Raw genomic sequence first — 20,425 nt, forward strand, 5'->3', positions numbered from 1 at the left:
AAGTTAAAAGGATTTTTTATGTCATTTTATTTAGCCTTCTCCACTACTGCTTTCATCTAATCCTCCATCACATCCACCATGGCTTCGATCTCCTCCTCCACTGCCTTTTTCCACCACTGCCTTGATGTCACACATTATCTCCTCCACTATCTCTTTCACCTACAAGGTTCTCCAAAATTGCCTGGATCTGAGCCTCAGTCTCTTTTATTGCCTTTTCTATCTGCACAGTGTCATCCAGCACTGCCTCGATCTCCAGCCGCATCACCTTTGCCTTTTTCTCCTTACTCCTGTCCTCCTCCACCTCTACTGGTGCTTTATTCGGCTCTGTCTCCTTCTCCACCAGTCTCAAATGTCCATCCATCTCCTCCTCCACCACAGCTTGGTTCTCATCTCTCTCTCTCTCTCTCTCTCTCTCTCTCTCTCTCTCTCTCTCTCATTTGACTTGCTTGTTTTTCGTATTTTCTTCCTTTCCTTTTTTTCAGAAAGACAAACTTCTTTGCCCAGAATTTCATTTTTTTCTTTTCTCCTTTGCCCTCCTGACTTTCCGATGCCTCCCCAGCCTCTTCTCCATCAATGGGGGCCAAAAGCAGTTTAAAGAGGACCGCGTCATGTTTCAGTATTTCTCGTTCGATGTCAATTTTTTTCTGAAGTTTGATAATGCTTACACCACATTCTATACCTTTGGAATGTTGACATCACAGTAGAGCTGGGCGATAAATCGATTTAATCAATCATTTTTTTTTGTTTATGACGATGTGCAAAATAGGGGCGGCATGGTGGTGCAGTGGTTAGCACTGTCGCCTCACACCTCTGGGACCCGGGTTCGAGTCTCCGCCTGGGTCACATGTGTGTGGAGTTTGCATGTTCTCCCCGTGTCGTCGTGGGGTTTCCTCCGGGTACTCCGGTTTCCCCCCACAGTCCAAAAACATGCTGAGGCTAATTGGAGTTGCTGAATTGCCCATAGGTGTGCATGTGTGAGTGAATGATGTGTGAGTGTGCCCTGCGATGGGCTGGCCCCCCATCCTGGGTTGTTCCCTGCCTCGTACCCATTGATTCCGGGATAGGCTCCGGACCCCCCGCGACCCAATAGGATAAGCGGTTTGGAAAATGGATGGATGGATGGATGGATGTGCAAAATGAAAATCGATTCACGTCGATTTATTGTAGCTTCCAGGTTAATATCACCGAGTAAACGATGCTCACAAAATATTTTATGCTTTAAAAAAAATCGTTAGGTAGGCTACATTAAATTATAGCAAACCAGATCGCTGTCAAAGCTTCCCGCCCCTTCGAAGACCAGCAGACAGTAGAAAATTGGCAGCACTTACAGGCGTCAACAAGTGAGGAGCTCGTCACGAAAGCCGGCAGCGTCACCTCCGTCATTTGGAAGTCGTTTGGTTTTGCTAAATACGACACTGAACAAACTACTGTCTTTCTGTACTAAAGGTAGCAGCACAGCCAATTTATTTTAACATCTCTGTCAGAAGCACGCTCCAGAATGGACGGAGTGTCTATAGCTATGCGAGAAGCGCAAGCAAGCGACAGCTTCCAAAAACGCACTAAAAAGCAAATAACAAAAGCGCAGCGTCTTTCTCCCATTGCGTACCATACGATAAAAAGAGATCCTAATGGAAATAAATTACAGATCAGGTGACATTTCATATCGTATGAATTGTGCCCATTTACACTGTTGAAAAATACGGGTTTTCTCAGATGCTTAAAAACAATCAATATATAAACGTTTATATATATAGTGGATGCTGGTTTAACCAAAGAGGCAAGGAGGAACCAAACTGGGAGCCAGTCAGTTGGTGATGGGTCTCAGCAGGGGCTGTAGATGGGTGTGGAGTTCAGCAACAGACTCTGGGTACATTTAACGGAGACGAGAGAAAACATTCATTAGGGTTAAGAACCATCCGTAATTTGCTTATAGTGTTTGCACCAGCGTGTGTGTCTTTGTGTGATCATGTACGATTTAGATGACCACAGGGTCATGCAGGTCACCCAGCGGATTGTCGGTTGCCCTCTCCCCTCACTTGAAGAATTGCATCTGCTGCTACACTACCATGTTTTCGAGAATAACACAGTTACCACCTTCTAACAATTAGTTGAATAGTATGACATTGGCAAAGAATGATAAATCCTCCATTTATCTCCAAATAAAGTATGTTCTTAAATCTGAGATCAGTATATCAAACAACAGTTTACTACCATCTCCACTTGTAGAAGAAATTAAAAGGTAACTGATACACAGAAAATTCTCTCAAAATTATACAAACTTATATCCAATGTAGATACAAATACTTCCATCCCAATCGGAGCCTGGGAAAAGGAGCTATCATCTACTGTACAACAAACACAGAATTCTGGACTCGGATATGCAAGAACCCCTTCAGTATGACTAAAAACACTAACTTGCAACTAATTCAATATAAGATAATTCATAGAGCACACATCACCCAGCACAAAATGTATAAAATGGCCTTTCTAGAAACTGACACATGTTGACAGTGGGCAATACGCACTAGATACCTATTTTCACTCCGTCTGGCTCTGCCTACCAACTCAAAGTTTATACTGAGCTGCAGCATCCCACTATCTCCATCTGTTTGTCTGATCTCTCAAGCATAACCCCACCAATCGAAGATGCAGGACCCATACTGGTTGCCTTACTATCCTGTTAAACTGGAACATCAGACATACATTAAATATCATACAATGGTCAAACCTACTCATACATAATTACACTCACACTCGCACAGACACACACATTGTCACTACAACTCCTCAATGCAGTCATACCCCAATTGTTGCATGTCATAAGCTCTCACAACTTCACAGAAAACCCCTACATATCCCAGTAAGTGCCTGGCTTTGCTTTGTCCTGTACTGTCTTGTGTGTCTATGTCAATCTGCTTGGTCTGACAACATCATGTCTTGTCTGTCTAACGTCCCATGTCTTACTTGTCCATCTGTGTACAATGTTGTCATAATGGGTGCTGGACATGGGTGGGCTGGTTTGGCTTCACTTAATGTATTGATCTGTTGTTCAGCTAATTAAAAATAAAGTTGTTCTCAGAAGAGCATGGTGGTGGTTGGGTATTAAAAAGAAAAAAAAGTAAGATATTCAGCTGTATGAGCACATAAAACCACTTTGGTTAAATGTGTCAGGTAAACAAGCCGCCTCTAAATGTTATAAACACTTACAATGGTCTCTTACGTGCCTGTGAGGCTTAGGCCTCTGTGTCTGTGATTAGAAGGTTGTTGGTTCATATCCCATGGTTGGCAGTGCGATGTCCCTGCTGGGCCCTTGAATGCAGCTCTTAACCCTAATTGCTGCCATGGGTCCCAGACCCTGATTTCTTGCTTTGGATAAAAGTGCATCCATCCATCCATCCATTTTCCAAACTGCTTATCCTACTGGGTCGCGGGGGGTCCGGAGCCTATCATGGAAGCAAGGGGCATGAGGCAGGGAACAACCCAGGATGGGGGGCCAGCCCATTGCAGGGCACACTCCATTCACTCACACATGCACACCTACAGGCAATTTAGCAACTCCAATTAGCCTCAGCATGTCTTTGGACTGTGGGGGGAAACCGGAGTACCCGGAGGAAACCCCACGACGACATGGGGAGAACATGCAAACTCCACACACATGTAACTCAGGCAGAGACTCGAACCCGGGTCCCAGAGGTGTGAGGCAACAGTGCTAACCACTGCACCACCATGCCAGATAAAAGTGCATGATAAATAAATGCGATACATGTAAAACAAATGAGCTAAAGCAGGAAGGGATGTAGGTCTCATTCTGCATCTCTTACACTGCATGCCATAAAATGGGGTTAATGGAAGAAATGTGGTGGAAATCATGGTGGTGCTGTAAGCGGGATCCAGCTCCACGTGCTGACACCTTTTACAGTGGTCGCATCGCAGTGGCCTCCATGCTTCTTTTACCCACGTTTCTGCACACTAATGTACTTCTGGGATCACAGCTGCTCCTCATTTAAAATTTTGCCACTGCACTTCATTACACAAAACCAGTCTGCGCTTTAAAATCAGAACACAGTAATGAGCAAGCCGACTTTGTTCGAGGCTCCTCTGAGTCACCCCCTCTGTTCCCTGAGAACACCCCCTCTGTTCTCTGAGAACACCCCCCCCCCAAGCCTTTGTAACATATAGTCATTTTACACTGACTTTATTCGTCCACCCCATCCTACGTACTACAAGTAATTAAATATTCTTCCTTTACAGACATTGCACTGAAGCTTGCACCTGTAATGTCACTCTCTAAGAATCATTGTTTGTTCATTTGATGCTTTCTGGGTGCTGAGAAGCCAGTCAGTAATGCAGCTTTTTTTGAAAGGGACCTGAACACAAATAATGCTGGTGAAAGTTTGTCTTTGTTGTAGCCTTTGTTAACAAAAATCTAATTAAAAAACCCTGCATGCTGTTTTCGGTTGGAGTGACCACATGATCCACAACAGGTAGGACATTTAGAGCTGGGATAGAATTTGTAAACCTCGATTTCAAAGGGACCTGGATTTCACTTAAGCACTGAGTTCTTGCTGTGTGCTGATTGATCAGTCTGTAATAATCATGCATGTATTACTAACGTTAATGTGTAACAGCTGGATGAGTCTTTCAATCAAGGGAACAAACCAGTAAAAGCATAAAAACTGCAGTATTTAGCCAAGCACAGGAGCCTTTCAGTAGTTTGTAAAAGCAGAAGCAGCTGAAGGTTTCCTCCCTGACGTGGATTATCTGGTCACCGTAGTGCAAATGGCAATAAAGTTACAAAGTGCTGGTGGATGGAGTTCATGGGGATGAAGCTGCTATGGAGTCTGGCAGAGCTGGACCAGATGTTCCGGTACCTTCTGCCAGAAGGGGGGGCAGAGAACCTGGGAAGGGTGGGAGGCATCCTCCACGATGCTGGTGGCCTTATGGGTGCGACGTTTCATGAAAATGCCATCGGTGGAGGGCAGTTTTCAGTTTTAATGCGGTTTGTAAAACCCGAAAGTCTCCTTCCTGACATGGATCATCTGGTCTCCCAAGTTTCATCTTATGTACAGTCGTCCCCCAGACCCACAGGTTCAACCAAGCATGGATTGAAAATATTTGGGGAAAAAAAAATCCAGAAAGTTCCAAAAAGCAAATCTTGCATTTGCCGTGCGCCGATCACACTGAGCATTTATGAGTCCATGTGAATGAGAAAGAATATTTTCAGTTGTTGCTGACATGTGCTGTGTACACATGTTGCTGACATGTGCTGTGTAGTTAAGCTCACGATGGCTACGTCTGTGCTGAACATGAACAGACTTTTTTTCTTGTCATTGTTCCCTAAACAATACAGTATAACTATTTACGTTGCTTTTACATTGTATTAGGGTATTATAAATAATCCAAAGCTGATTTAAAACACAGAAGGATGTGTGTGGGCTATTTGCAAATACCACACCATTTTATATAAGGGACAAAGCACCTGCAGATTTTGTTTTTCATGGGGGGGCTTGGAACCAATCCGGGGGATGAAAGTCAGATAATCAGCTTGTATTTTTATATATATATATCACTACATGATTTAATGCATGGTATAAACAGACAGACTTTAACAACAAAACATTAAAAATAAGAGAAACATTTTTATAGAAATGCCTGGGGTGTCATTGAATTTTATTGATTTGAATCTCGATAATGAAAAAATAAATCGAACTGGTATAAAGTAACATACATGTTATTGCAAATAAATTAGCTATAGAAGAAAAAAATATTGCAAATATTTGTTCTAGGACCTGTTGGGATACCAGTATGGTTTGTCTTCTAACCTTGAGTGTGATCTTTTTTAGAAGCTTAGCATTTCATGGATTGTCTACATGCTGTGTGGGTTTGCCTGCTTGTGGATGATGTCATCTAACAGTAGAAAACCCAGAAAGGGATTCTTGGGTTAATCAGAGACTAATATTCCTCTCCAAAAAGCGAACAAACAAACAAATAAACAGATTAATTAAAATCCCAGTCGTTTAATCTCCATCCAGTCACTTTAAACAATTTGTCCATTCATCTTCAGGAACCAATTACCCCATGCAGCACATAACATCGAACACACCGGACCCATGCCTGTCCATTGCAGGTAACACCACCACAGCGAAGGGACAGTATGCAAACTGACCGTACAAAAGACCTTAAAGGTTTTCGGCTGCGGTGATAATGACTGAGCCACCCTTAAAATGTAAAGCTACAAAACACTACAGCTTTGGAAGCGACTTAATGTCATGTCAGATGTACATCACTGTTTGTTTTTTCTCTCTGTGACTTTGTGTCAGAGATTAAGTTACACCATCTCAGATCTAACGCTCCACAGCGTAGTCCAACGATGATAACGCCCATCAAAGGAGAAGCTCCCCTCAAAGCCCACATCACAGCATCCAGGGTTATTCTGTACCCTCCTTATCTGCGCTAAAGCTAATCAAGCACCTTCACAAGACCACATATAACCATGAATCTCACTGCCGCAGCTCATAACTCAAGCGCACCATTTGAAGCAGGACGCCGTCGTTTCCAATATCGTCTCTAAAAATGCATTTCCTGTCAAACTGTATGTCCAAAACTGTCTGTTTATTGTAAAAGAGAAAGACTCAAAATGAGACTAAATAAAAATATGCCTTTTGCAGTATGTTTATGTCAGTATATGTTCTGTGTGCTCTTACAGTGCAATATCAGTTATTGTGAAATTTTAAATCGCTTTAAATATAATATAAATCAGCTGTGACAAAACTGAACAATACACAAGGCAGGAGACATGCTGAGATGTTAGTCTGCTGCATGATACCAAGAAGCAATTTAGAAACATTAGCATTTGATCCATGGAGGAAAAGCCGCATGGAATAAGGGATCCATGCACCTCCCCTAGACACTTTGACCAGTAAAAAGTTAAAACAGTTAGAGATATAGGACTGAAGGTTCAAAAGTAGTATCTGAGAGGTAAGTTCCAGACTGTGGTGGTATTGATTGGAGCTGAATAGGCCTGAAGTCAGCCCTTTGTGGTCCGTGCATGGTGTAACTAGGGCTGTTTTCGGGGGACTTTATAAATAAATGTACACTAATTAGCTTAAATAGTTTCGTTTCATTCAAGTTTTGGGATCGGACCCCCGGTAATGCTGTTGGACCAGTGTTCCCCTGCAAATGAAACATTTCCCTTATCAAGCTGGAAGCAGAATGGCACCACTGGTGGGATCCCGAGCTGCCCGCTGGTGGGATCACGAGCTGCCCGCTGGTGGGATTCGGGGAGCCAGGAGGCGGGACTAGAACCCCGTAACGCTGGATCAACACAGGCCAGTGTGTTTAGCTGACGGGATCGAAGACTGATGGGCACAGTTTGGCTGAAACCTATGAATATTTTATGACTACAGTTTGTGGCCCAAACTCTGCTGTTCAGGTAAACTGATGCCTGCATTTCCCTTCTGTTGTGTAAATGCTGCATAAACAACCCAGAACATAACCCTGCCTTACATTCAGTTCTTCCTGTGACAGGTACTCAATCTCTGTGCCAGCGGAAATAGATTGTCTTTCATTTATGAAACTCCAGACTTTACGAAAGTGTGTTTTTCTCACCCTGAACAGGAGTATATTTTACACAAGGGGTCAGAGTGAGTCTTTCGTGCGGTAAGAGGAAAAGACTAAAAATGCGTAATCCCGAAAACACCCAGACAATTCTCTGTTCATCCATCACGGTCTACTCTAAGTGTAGCAGCCTCATTGGTGCCATTTGCATCCCCCCTTTCAGTTGATATTCTCATTTAGACTCTCCTTAATTACTAAAGCAGCTGATTATAACTATTTCCTTGTACCTCTGAACCTGATATCCGTACTTCTGCTGGTGATTCCGTGCTGTAAAAATGATCCTGTCCTTTGGATGAGATGTAAAACTGAGGTCCTGACTCTCTTTGGTCATAAAGGGTCCTGAGGTGTCTTTCAAAAGAGTAGGGGCCGTACCTGATGTCCACTATGGCCCTATCAGATGTAGCCTCCTAATCATCCCCTATATCTAATTGGTGCATTCTCTCCTGCCCTTCACCATGTTCACTACTGTGCAGTGAGCATACTGGCACAGGACAGCTGCCGTCACATCATCCAGATGGGGGCTACACAGTGGTGCTGGTTCAGGTGGCTCCCCATTGGTTCTGTAAAGTGCTTTGGGTGTTGTGAAAAGTGCTACATAAATGCAACATTCATTTGTGGATGAATGAATAGATTTTGACTGACACCTTCATCGCTGATTGAAGTCTTGCTCCTGTGCTAAGAAAGGTGTCACAATACTGCTCTTCATTTGGGATCAGCTCACCTTGCACCATTATACCTTTTTGTCGCAGTGTAAAAGCCAATCCGTCATTTATTTAACCCGGATCTGAAATGCAATCAATGCAGTTGTGATACAAATTTTGTACATTGCCTTTCAGTGGTCTGGTAGCAAATTGCTTATTTCTTTGCAGACAACCTTTTCTTAACCTGATTTTCAGAAGCAATGTTAACAAATTCTACCTGTATGAACTAAATGAGCTTCATGGCCAAGAGGCCCAATCAGAGGGAGAGCAAAACTAAAACGCATTAAAACTCACAAACACACAATCAGCCAGAGATTTAGGAGCAGCAGCTGCAGGGAGCCGTGTAGAGATAGATGATAAATCGCTAAAAAACAAAGAACTAGTGGGAGGTCAGAGTGGAGTAAAGTTGAAATGTAGGATCTAATTAGGATTTATGGAGGCTGGCGGACCAGTCAGTTCTGGGCGCAGTATGTAATGTTGGTCTGTTGATGGAGTAGTACAGAGTACGACAATGTGTTTTGTAGGGACAACCGGTGACAAACCAGATGGTTGAGTCATGAAGGACATCTATTACAGGTCCCTTTACGCTATTCTCTGTCCATGATGCCGTCTACAGTAGGAAGGTCACCTGTGAGCTAAAATGTGGTGTGTTGTCCTGTAAGTGAAATCCAAAACGCAGTGGATCTGAGCAGATCCCCACCCAAGACAGGGTGGGATCCCTCCACAAATGATGCAAAAATGACACATTGGGTTCAACAATGCTTAATATGACACCATGATCCAGCAAAATGGCAGCAGAGTTTTTAGATTCGCTTTGGCTCTCTGAGGGAGCAGGGAGGTGAGTTCTGTATGTTTCCTGCAATTAGACACTTCATTAATTGTTTGTTTGTTTCATTAGGACAAATTGAAGGGCTGCCAATTATAGATTCCCCTCACCCTGGCTCCCTGTGAGAGCATGGAAGGAGTTCTGGAAGTTTCCTCCAATTAAACACTGCATTAATTGTTTGTTCGTTTAATTAAAATATCTTAAAGGCCTACTAATTATAGTTTCCTGTAATTACACACAGCATTGTTGATTTGTTCACTGAATCTAAAGTAGCGCTTCCAGCATATTGTTCAAGGCTGTATCACTTACTTGATTATGTAGTTCACTTTATTATGCAACGTTAGATATTCGCTGTATCTACTACAGTAAAATCCCGTTATAGTGGACTCGCTTATAACGGAATATCGTCTATAACGGACGAGGTCCGCTCGTCCGGGCCGTGCGCCTTTAAGAACATGCAGAAAAAGCATCGGCTATAGCGGAATTTCGCTTATAACGGACAAACAATTTGGTCCCCAGGGTCGCTTTTAGCTGTAGTTTTGTTCAGCTATAACGGACATGCAGGCTCCGCCTACGAGGCGCGTGGAGTGCTGGTGATATCCAGCGCAGATATGGAGTCGCGATTATTAATAGTCACGCATTTGCTCAGGTAAAGATGGATTACTACATGTACAATATAATAATCTATACCACAAGTGTGTCTGTTGGGGTGTGGCATGAGTAAATGGTGTCCTATAGTTGTGTCTGGGCATACAGTGATTCTGGATATAACGGACTTTGGATATAACGTTTTGCCAGGTACCTTGAAGTCCGGGATTGTACTGTACTTGTATTGTAAATTAAGCCATTCAGTCCGGGTTATAGTATTGGCTATTCTCTAGGTATATGATCATATAATCTAACGATTTCTTATACATTTAGTCATAAATCTGACCTTTTTAAATAAACATGTGGCGTGTGCGTGTGTGTCTGAGTGCATGCATTTTCACATGATTTATGACGTCAATTGACATCTTCCCATTTACTTTGTCTTTCAGAATGATTATGGATGACCCCCCCCCCCCCCCCAAAAAAAAAAAAAAAGCCTTGTAAATAATTAAACGGAAGATAAAATAATTGCTTCAAGAAGTCTATTTGTATATGTGTACACCCCAATATCTGCAATTTTTCACAAAACCTCCCAGTTCCATCTCGGAGTTATTTTATCCGTTTATTAAACTGTTTTGGAGCTTAGCATAATATATTTATATGTTACTATATTAGCTTTTTAAAAAGGCTCTTGAATAGTTTATCTGTATTTATACTGATGCTATTACTTATTACTGCGTCAGTTCAAAGTTGCTACGGTAACAAACATGTAGTACATATTTCTGCTTTAGCTGAATTATTAAATTCAAACTGGGGAGAGAGGGAGATATTTGTGAATCGCTTGGGATAGGTCCCGGAGGACGGAGGCAGGGCGCTGCAAGTCAGGCGCCCGGAGAGTCTTCGCGGTCGCCATTAGTCTCCGGTTGGGGGTGAACTGCGGAGCGCATGCAGGCGGTGTGTCAGAGACGGGGTGGCTGCGGACGGGGGAGGACCGTGCACGGCGGGATGTGCTGCTGCGCTGCAGCAGCCGGCTCTTCGGACTTAACCCGGACTCCAAAGTGAACGCAATCATCATTATTATTATTATTATTATTATTATTATTATTATTATTATTATTTATTTTGCCAGTAATTCACAAAATCTCTGTTTTAATAAATAGTTAACAGGTGTAACCGCAACGAGAATTCAACCAATGGAAACGGTTCGGTGAAGCTTTTATTTTGCGCTTCAAGAAAACAGTCGGACCAGAGACGTGAATACAGTTTTTCAACTGGCAGACGAGTTTTTTTATTTAAAAGAAAAAAAAAACAACTGAGTGGTATGATAAGTAGTAAAAAGTATATCCTTTAGGACTTTTTTTCTCAGATGCAGCAATCTCCCGTTCTGTGGTGTTCCATGGTCAACATAAATCTTGTCTGAATATCCCGTGACTGAAGTCTTCGAGCAATTGTCAAGGTAAGCTTGAAGGTTAGTTAAGTCACAACGTAATTTGGCATCCAACTGTTAGCTTGAATGATTGCATGAATATTAGCAGCTGCACGCAACTGCAAGTCTGTACTTATTCATACACATGCTTTTGCCCGGAATATAGTTTTAACCCAACTAAAGATAACAATTAGTTAGTGGGTTATTATGAATGATTATTGCTCCCAAGTTTTAACTTATTTTTTGTGAAATGTTGTGTAAGAGGTGTTGGCATACAAGGATTAATTAATGACTCCAAAAACACCAGCAAGGACTGCAAAAATACCAGAACGCTTAAGACTTTTTCACGTTATCTTGAAGTGTACGTTGATGTAAATTCTTTCAGTATGGTATAGACAGTCCTGCGTATCCTGCTTTGCATGTAAAAGGTTTCTTTTATAATTATAAACTTTGTGAATATATGAAATCGTCACCATCTCTTACTTTAGTGAATAGTTCGATGTTATTGTTTTGTATTATGAACGATGTCATCATCGTAATATGCATTTTATTGCGGTTATTTTCGTTTAGTAGTTCAGTTATAGGCAACGCCATGTGTTAGAGCCCAAATAAATCATATTGGTAACACTATACTTAAAGTAGTAATCATAATGCATTTTATATGCCTTTATAATGCATTCATGAAGTATTATGAACAAGACTATAACTATTTATAAAAAGTTATAACACATTATAGCCATGTTCGTTATGCATTATAAATGCTGTATGAAACTCTGAACTGTAATGCACAATAAATCATTTCATAATGCATTATATCAGCCAGTATAAGAATTAAAGAATTTGTACTGGATTATAAGGTATTTATAGGAAATTATAGAAGAGAGCTTCGTAGAGCATTCATAATGCACAAAAAAAACATGGCTATAATGTGGTATGCCTTATAAATAGTTATAGCCATGTTTATAATATTTTATGAATGCATTATAATGCATTATGGAGGCATCTTCAATGCATTATACGTGTGTGCTTGTTATCTTTTTAGGATACTGCCCTATACTATTCATTGAGTTTCATCCTTTGTTTGGGAATTTGCCATTGAAGTGTTTTTGTTGACTGATTTAATGTTTTCTTACACTTCATTTTTAATATTGAAGGAATATCTATAAAAAAATCACACAGAACAGAACTCCTACCAGAATTTTTTATTCTTTTTCCTTTAGGTCAGTTCTAAGGCTAGGGCTAACACCTGGCCCCAGTACAAACAGCAAATTCCCCTTCACACCCCGGCTGGCATCTTAGTCATCTACTGGAAGCTGCATAGATGGGAGGCTGGAGAACGTGTTTCTCCGTATGCATGTCCCAGACATGAATGTCTCCTCCCAGGGGCTTGAGATGCTGATGTTTCTCCAGATGACTGGGTTTCAGCCAAACTCTAGCTGCAAAATGGAGGCCGCTCCCTGCAACGGCAGCGTGGAGAGCGACCTGCTGCAGCTGCCCACGTTCTCCATGGCCGCTAAGGTGCGCGTGATCCTCACTTTTATACTCTGCACCATCTCTGCCGTGTGCAACCTGGCCGTGCTCTGGGCCGCCAGCGCTGACAAGCGCAAGTCGCACGTGCGGACGCTGGTCATGCACCTGAGCGCCGCCGACCTGCTGGTAACGTTCATCGTGATGCCGCTGGACGCCGTGTGGAACATCACCGTCCAGTGGCTGGCTGGGGATGCCGCCTGCCGCCTCCTCATGTTCCTCAAGCTGCTGGCCATGTACTCCAGCGCCTTTGTCACCGTCGTCATCAGCCTGGACCGCCAGGCCGCTATCCTCAACCCCCTGGCCATCAGCGAGGCCCGCAGAAAATGCAAGGTCATGCTGGGTATCGCCTGGCTGATGAGCGCCTTCCTCTCCATCCCACAGGTAGGGGGCACTCTTCCCCACATTCTTCCTGGGGGCAGCAATTACCCACCAGATGTCCAGCATGTGCGAAAGGTCAGGGGGAAAAAATAGCACATTCCGGAAGACTGATTGATTTGGGGTGAGATTTGGGCACTTTCGACCATTTTTTTTCCCAGATAAAATTGTGATCTGAGCAATACCCAGATGGGACTTACTACTTTGATTTGATTTCTTAGAAATCATGCCCATAAGTTTGGGAGGGATATGAAAATTGATCTTGGAAGAGTACAGAATTGTTACTTTATGTCTGTTATGTCATGACATGAATGGCATCGCCGTGAGATCCCAGCGGCTCCTCCCACCCTCCTCTGAGCCTATATCTCAATCTAATATACCCCACATGGTTCCCTGACATCCAATTCTTCAATCTATTTTATAGATACTTCTGTGTTTTTACTGAATAGATTTGCTCATCATCGTCAGAGCTTTTCCCTATGGTACGGTTTTGAAAGTCTTAAAAGTAATATTTCAATCATACATAAATGAGTGAATCATACATGAACTAGCTTTATACATGAGTGTGTTGGGGTGTGACAGCTGTATAATTAGCATGACATTATGAACTCCGCATCTTTCTTGCTCTGTAGAGCATCAGCAGGAGCACAGGGAGACTCTGTAGACCTGCTGCTCCATTTGACAAGCCAACATAGTTGAGCCGTTGCATAAGATGTGCTTCCCAGCTGTGTCTGCAGTATATATGCAACAGTATATCAGGGTTAGGCAGATCTGATCCTGGAGTGCTGGTATCCAGCAGGTTTTCTATCTTACCTGGTCTCTGATGAACCACACTCATCACGTAGGAGAGAAAACCTACCTACTCCTATGCAATATTAGCCATTTACTTTAAAACAGAAAGTATGACAACTATCCATCTGCTTTCCATTAACTTTTATCCATTGCTGGGTCATGAGAATCTCAGACAACACAGGAGACATCTTGGATGGGATACCAGTGCATCAGAGGACATAAAGAAACCTTTGCAAACACAAGGAGAGCATGCAAACATCACACACACAGCATGAGGAAGCAAACCTGCAGCACTGGAGGCGAACGCCCACTGTGCTTATATGGAGACTCAATGAATATCTGATCATCCATGTGTAGATGATAACTCCTGCCCATAAAAATCAGATCTTTCATAACTGATTGACGGCCTTAGCTAATCAGCCATCTTATTGGCAGATAGTACACCTGTCAAACACCTGTGGCCTGCATACTGAAATCCGCTTCTTCGAATAACCAGAAGTTTGATAATTAATGTTCTTATAACTAGACTCATATAGATATACACATTATGACTATAAACATGTGAACACCCACAAGTGCATAATTAAGCACATAGGCATGCAATTTCCAACACTGACAGCAGACTGCACTGAAGACCTTAGGGACTTTGAACTTGGCACCATCGTAGGACTCCAACATTCCAACAAGTCAGTTTGCCAAATCTCTGCCCTGCTAGAACTGCCCTGATCAACAGCAAAGGAAGTAATTATGCAGTAAAAACGTCTAGGAGCAAGTTCAGTTGTGAAATTTTGCGCCACACAAGCTCACAGAAAGGAACCTGGTAGTCCAACATCAATACCAGTGGTAACCTCCTCTAAAAAGTCACAGAATATTTAGTTGAGCGTTGATGTGCTGTTATATTTACATTGCTGTTACTAAGAGCGTGCTAGAACGTGTTCAGATTCATGGCTACTTCATTCAGGATCAGCAATAATCTCATGCATATCGTCTAATGTGACTTTTTTTCTCATGCATTACATTACTGTGGCAACCCAATCCAGTAAAACCCAATGAAGCGCAACTTCACTGGACTTCAATGGCACTTCTGTTTTCAGTGCAGCAAAGCTAGATGTTTATTGGACGAATGCTTCAAAACGACATCTCAAGGAAGCTCAATATCTCTGGTAGTGAATGGGGCGATGGGCTGGCCAGGACACTTGACTGCTACATGATGATTGGAGGGACTATCAAAGTGGCCGCACATCTTTGTCTTTGACAGCGTTTTGAAATTATACTTCGGCACAGGAGCATTTGAAATTCAATCCCATGCAGATTTTCGGCAGATGAAATCTTTTCATTTTTTTATTTGTACATATTCTCCTGTAAATAAAAACATAAATATGACATTCTTGAGCTTGCTCCTTGTCTTGTTAGTAAGGTTCATTTTTTAGTAGGTTAGCAAATTTTGTTTGTTTATTATTGTTTATTACTTTGTTATTCATTCGGTGTGGGGGAGGGAGGGGGGGGGCGCTTTCCCTGTTTGAAAGACTGTCAGTCGCCACTGATCAATACCCAACCTGAATGGCAGCAAATCCCACCAGCAATGTTCCAGCATCTAATGAAAAGCCGTCCCTGAAGTGCAGAGGCTATTATAGCAAATAACAGTGAACTAACTTCATACTCATACCCTTGATTCCAGAATGAGATTGAAAGTGTATTTCAGCACCTTAATGATAGTAGCTGAAAGAAAATTACATAGAAATGGCCTTGAATGACTTCAATATATTTTAATATTTTATAGAATGATGTGTTGATTGAAAAAATATCTATAAGCAATTGCCCTTTTCATATGCCCCTTTAGGCATATTATTACTAATCTGAGCTCCTGAAATTAACTGTTTGAGGTCTTCAAATCACCACACTGTCCAAAACATGACCGAGGACTTATCAAATGTCAAAGAAGACTTCTAAATGGCTTCGGTCTCAAATTGTTTACAGTGGCATCTGGATAAGAAGCAGTTCTTCTGTGTTAATTTACTGCAATTTTGATTGTCAATAAACTGGATATGATGGACTGGCATCTTGTCCAGGGTGGGCCCCTGCCTTGTGCCCTATGCTACCTGGGTGGGTTCCAGGATGGATGGATGGATGAAGCTAATAGGTGAGCTGGTATGCCAGGAGACCTCTGCTGTTCTGTTTTCCCAGATCTTCATCTTCCACAACGTGACCATTACGGTTCCGCAGACGTTCACACAGTGCACCACGCGGGGCAGCTTCCAGAGGCACTGGCAAGAAACCCTTTACAACATGTTCACCTTCACCTGTCTCTTCCTCCTGCCCCTGGTCATCATGATCTTCTGCTACACCAGGATCCTTGTGGAAATCTCCAAGGGAATGAGGAAGGGCAACGGTATGCTAATCCACAGATCTTCTGAGCATCCAGTAGCTACAAAGTCATATCTGGTCTATATGCTGACTGGTTAAGAAATATGACTGCAGCCAGTTCATTGTTAGTATGCTCAAACCTCAGAACTAGCAGCTAGATAACTCTTTACAGTGCTAATCAACTGGGTAGTTCAGCTGATGACATTTATTTGTGGCTAAAAATGTTTAGCTAGACCAGTGTTACTCAGTAATCTCTCCTGAGATCCTGTGTTTACATGGATTTTCATTCCCGCTGAGTCCTTAAGCTTGATTGAACTATTGGTTGCATTCTGTCTCAAATTTATATTGTAGCATTTCTGAGAATTTGATATTTTTTGTGGCATTCATAGTAGTACAAAATAGTGTGGTTTCATATGATTTTGACTCTAGCTATAGTGATTTGATTAGTATCTCTTGTTACATCCCCAACAAGCCCTACTCATGAGGCTGGTTGAAGCTAAAACTCATCCATCTGTCTGCCAAGACTGAGAGGCACTTTGTTAGCCTACAATTTGTCTAGGACAGAATACTTCAATAACATCAAGGAACCTTCTGCACTCACAGGGCATGCTGGGTAAATTTTCTTAGACTGACTACGGGTGGAACTCACTGTGTATATAGGTTATACGAATCCAGCTGGAGTACTTCCAGTGCATGGTCCTGGATGTGTAGAAAGATGACTCTGGATATGCTCTATGTTTCAGTGTCTTCTGCGGAGGTCCATCTTCGCCGCTCGAAGAACAACATACCAAAAGCACGAATGAAGACTCTAAAAATGAGCATCGTCATAGTGTTGACCTTCATCATCTGCTGGACCCCCTACTACCTGCTGGGTCTGTGGTACTGGTTCTCCCCCAATGACCTGGAGGAGACCGTCTCACACTCGATGAGCCACATGCTCTTCATCTTCGGCCTCTTCAACGCCTGTCTAGATCCGATCATCTATGGACTCTTCACCATTCACTTCCGCAAGGGCCTCAAGCGATGTTGTCGCGGCGCGGCCGGTATGGCTGGCTCGGAGGTGCCCTCGCCCGTAACGGGCTCCGTCAGGCGCTCACCCTCCCTCCCCATGAAGAGACGACCCCCCGGAGGCCTCTCCCAGGTGGGGGACAGCCGGAAGCGAAACGAGAAGGCCTGCCACCAGGGGGCGTGTGGCGGAACGCAGGAGCCTGGTACGGCGCGATGATGACGCAGAGCTGGGCTACCTTAAGAATGGATGATAAAGAGTATGGAAACCAGTTCCAGCCTGGACCTCAGTCCGGGGCTGGTGACAGTCAGGGCGGAATGGGACGTAAATCAAGTATTCGGTGACTGGATCCTTTTTACTGTATTCCAGTGCCCTTACTCAGCCTCTACCGATTTATTACAAATGTATATGATGAAAACCCAAAAGATTCTGAGAAATGTTGTTATGCTGACCGTCAAGGTTAAACGTGGGCTGGTCTGTCTGGGATAAAGGGAGACGAAAAAGATGTTTACGTCATCCATGAAATGGCTGCGGGTGAACGAAGGATTTGTCACCTTATTGTGGGCCTCCGTGGGCCATCCTTGCCTTCCCCCCTCTTAAAGATAAAAAGACACAAACATTATGTATTAGATATGAAGTAACCCAACAAAATGGGATTTGGGTGCTATTCTGTTGAGTACAGTCTTGTGTTTTAGCACCTGAATGTGTCCTCTGCGCGTCACTGAGCGTAGTACTTGCACAAACTGGCGAGATGACGTTAGTCTCAGGGAAATTACTCTGCATGCCGCCATATTCTCTGCAGAGCAGTGCTGCAGCTGGAGACTGAAACTGTAAAGTGTGACATTCTGTCGTGTCTCCCGGTACCATCCTCCTTCCGTCGGCCCGGTACAGCAGCTCTTCCTTTCTCTGGTTCCAGGTCCACCCCACATGGCGGAACATCCTATGGTGTGAAGGCACTTTGATTCTGAAGACTTGGCAGGTTGGCAGTAATAATGAGGTCAAGCTTATGTGAAAAGTAGCAGAGTGTGATGATTAAGTCGGGTGGGGGTGAGGAGGAGGGGGGGGGGGGGCATATTGAGCCCCTTCAACAGAACCACTCGAAACGGGCTGGACTGATGTAGCACCCAGCACATTATCATGATGAGCCAGCCTTGCTTTACTTGGACTTAGAACACGTTCCATCGGCTGTCATGCCAGCAATCACTAGGATGACTGATACAGATCAGCAGTAGGTATGAGCTTGACAAGGACTTTCCTGGAAGCCTAATTTACATCATCCACTGAAGGGATGGCTACCAGGCGCTGTGAGGATAGTCCAGATGCCATTGTAATTGTCAGCACTCGATATTAGTGTTGTGTTAAATGTTTAGGTTCTCCTACACCCAATGCACAAGTGAAATGAAGAACATTTACAGATTTTTACTTACTGCATCCTATAATAAGTTATTCAGTTTTATTTTGCATGTGCTGGTGTTTCAAGTAACAGTGTATAATAAAAACAATGTGAAATATACATAGTATCATTTTAAGTGACTGAACATTATTATTGTGTAATAAATGACATGAAAATTCAGTTTTTATGGATTTATTTCAGATGACTTCAAAAGCAGGCAAAATCTCAATTTATATATTTAAGCATTTATAATGAACAGTTATTTATGTCCATATGCAGTTATAAAAAGCACAGAATCATGTCAGAGATATGCAGCTCTTGTTCAAAACCACGCACAGGACTCAGCTGTAAAAGAGAAACATTTTTTTACATCAAAAATTTTACTGTCTGCAACAACTTTTCCATAATTTGCATGAAAATATCAACAATACAATTCAGTCCATTGGCACAGGTTGTCAGGCCCAGTCAGCTCTTAATGTGACTTTGCCAATTCAAAATACAAAAAGAGGAACACATATTCCACATCAAAAGGCTACAATCACCCCAAAAAATAACAACTAAGGTTATTGTATAAGGGGGAAGGTGTGCGGCTCAGTGGATTAAGCCTCTGTGCCTGTGATTTGAAGGTTGGGGGCTCCTGCCCTGCTTTGGTAAACTAGCCACGTTTCGGGGTCCTTGAGCGAGGCCCTTAACCCCCAGCTCCACAGGTGTTGCACTGGGTGGCTGCCCATCACAGACAAGCTTAACTCACCCACATAAGTGTTTGTGTGTCATAGAGTGCAAGATGTGGTAGGTAAAAAGAGAATTTCCCCATGGGGATCAATAAAGTGTCATTATTCCTATAAAAAAGGACCATTCTCACCTGACACAAAGGCAAAATGCCATCGCGTTGCGGCAGGAAACGCCTCTTACCTCATCCTTTACCTCATCACCACTCACGCAGGCACTGCCCTTTTCCAGATCATTCCTCCTTTAACTTACTGTACAGCAATAGTTCTTCTCCTCCTCCTTCAATTTCCCACCTCCCTCTTTTCATGTTTCGGCCATTTTAATATTCTCCACAAATGTGTGCCCATCTCATCACCCTGTTTTCATCAAATCAAATGCATTTCATTACACGGCATGCTGCATAACATCTCCAACATTTACATGAATAAATGTGACACTGTTACACATTTATATTGCTATCATACTGTATTTCCATACTTCAGTACAGGACATTTCCACTTACCCACTATTTTATTGCATTTTTATTTAATAGTCCATTCAGTCTCCTTTCATTGAAATCACTTAATATTAATTGAGAGTTTCTCCCTCTTGGAAATCAGCTGGTTCAGTGAAGCTGGAGGAAGCAGCTTCAGAAGCAGGCAGGAAGCTCGTGTATCGGCCTGGAATCTCAGGCGTCCCTGTAAGGTCCTTTCTAGTCATCCAGGTTGCATCCAAGTTCTGCCCTTTGGATCAAAGTCAGCCTTCATCATCATATATTTTGTGGATTTTCAGAGTTGCTGCTTAAACACTTTTCCTTATATACTTTTTTCCCTCTTTTTCAAGGTCTCTTTTTCCATTTTGACTGGCGAACACAGATAATTAATTCAGCACCATGTCACTATGAACTTCGGACGTTAATCCCAGTAGCGCGATGTTCAATGGCCCGGTTGTAGGTGTTATGTAAACATTTTAGCGTTAGAGGGATTATGGTCATATTGCTCTCTCACAGCAGGTTGACTCGATGATTATCAGTCATGATGTTCTCGCTTGGCTTGGCTTGGATGTGGGGTGGAGTAAGATAACATGAAGGTGAGAAGGT

The 20,425-nt window shown here is 42.8% G+C and overlaps 1 protein-coding gene across 1 annotated transcript; it reads left to right on the plus strand.

Annotated features, from left to right (window-relative positions):
* Positions 1-10,960: 10,960 nt before the first annotated feature.
* On the plus strand, positions 10,961-18,798 carry LOC125706080 (gonadotropin-releasing hormone II receptor-like). The gene is made up of 4 exons (XM_048972573.1): positions 10,961-11,188; positions 12,379-13,069; positions 16,040-16,244; positions 16,963-18,798. The coding sequence occupies exons 2-4, from the start codon at positions 12,509-12,511 to the stop codon at positions 17,442-17,444; spliced, it is 1,248 nt and encodes a 415-aa protein (XP_048828530.1). The 5' UTR covers positions 10,961-11,188; positions 12,379-12,508; the 3' UTR covers positions 17,445-18,798.
* The last annotated feature ends 1,627 nt before the right edge of the window (positions 18,799-20,425 follow it).

This window comes from Brienomyrus brachyistius, chromosome 13 (genome assembly GCF_023856365.1).
Source record: "Brienomyrus brachyistius isolate T26 chromosome 13, BBRACH_0.4, whole genome shotgun sequence".
Taxonomy (NCBI): Eukaryota; Metazoa; Chordata; class Actinopteri; order Osteoglossiformes; family Mormyridae; genus Brienomyrus; species Brienomyrus brachyistius.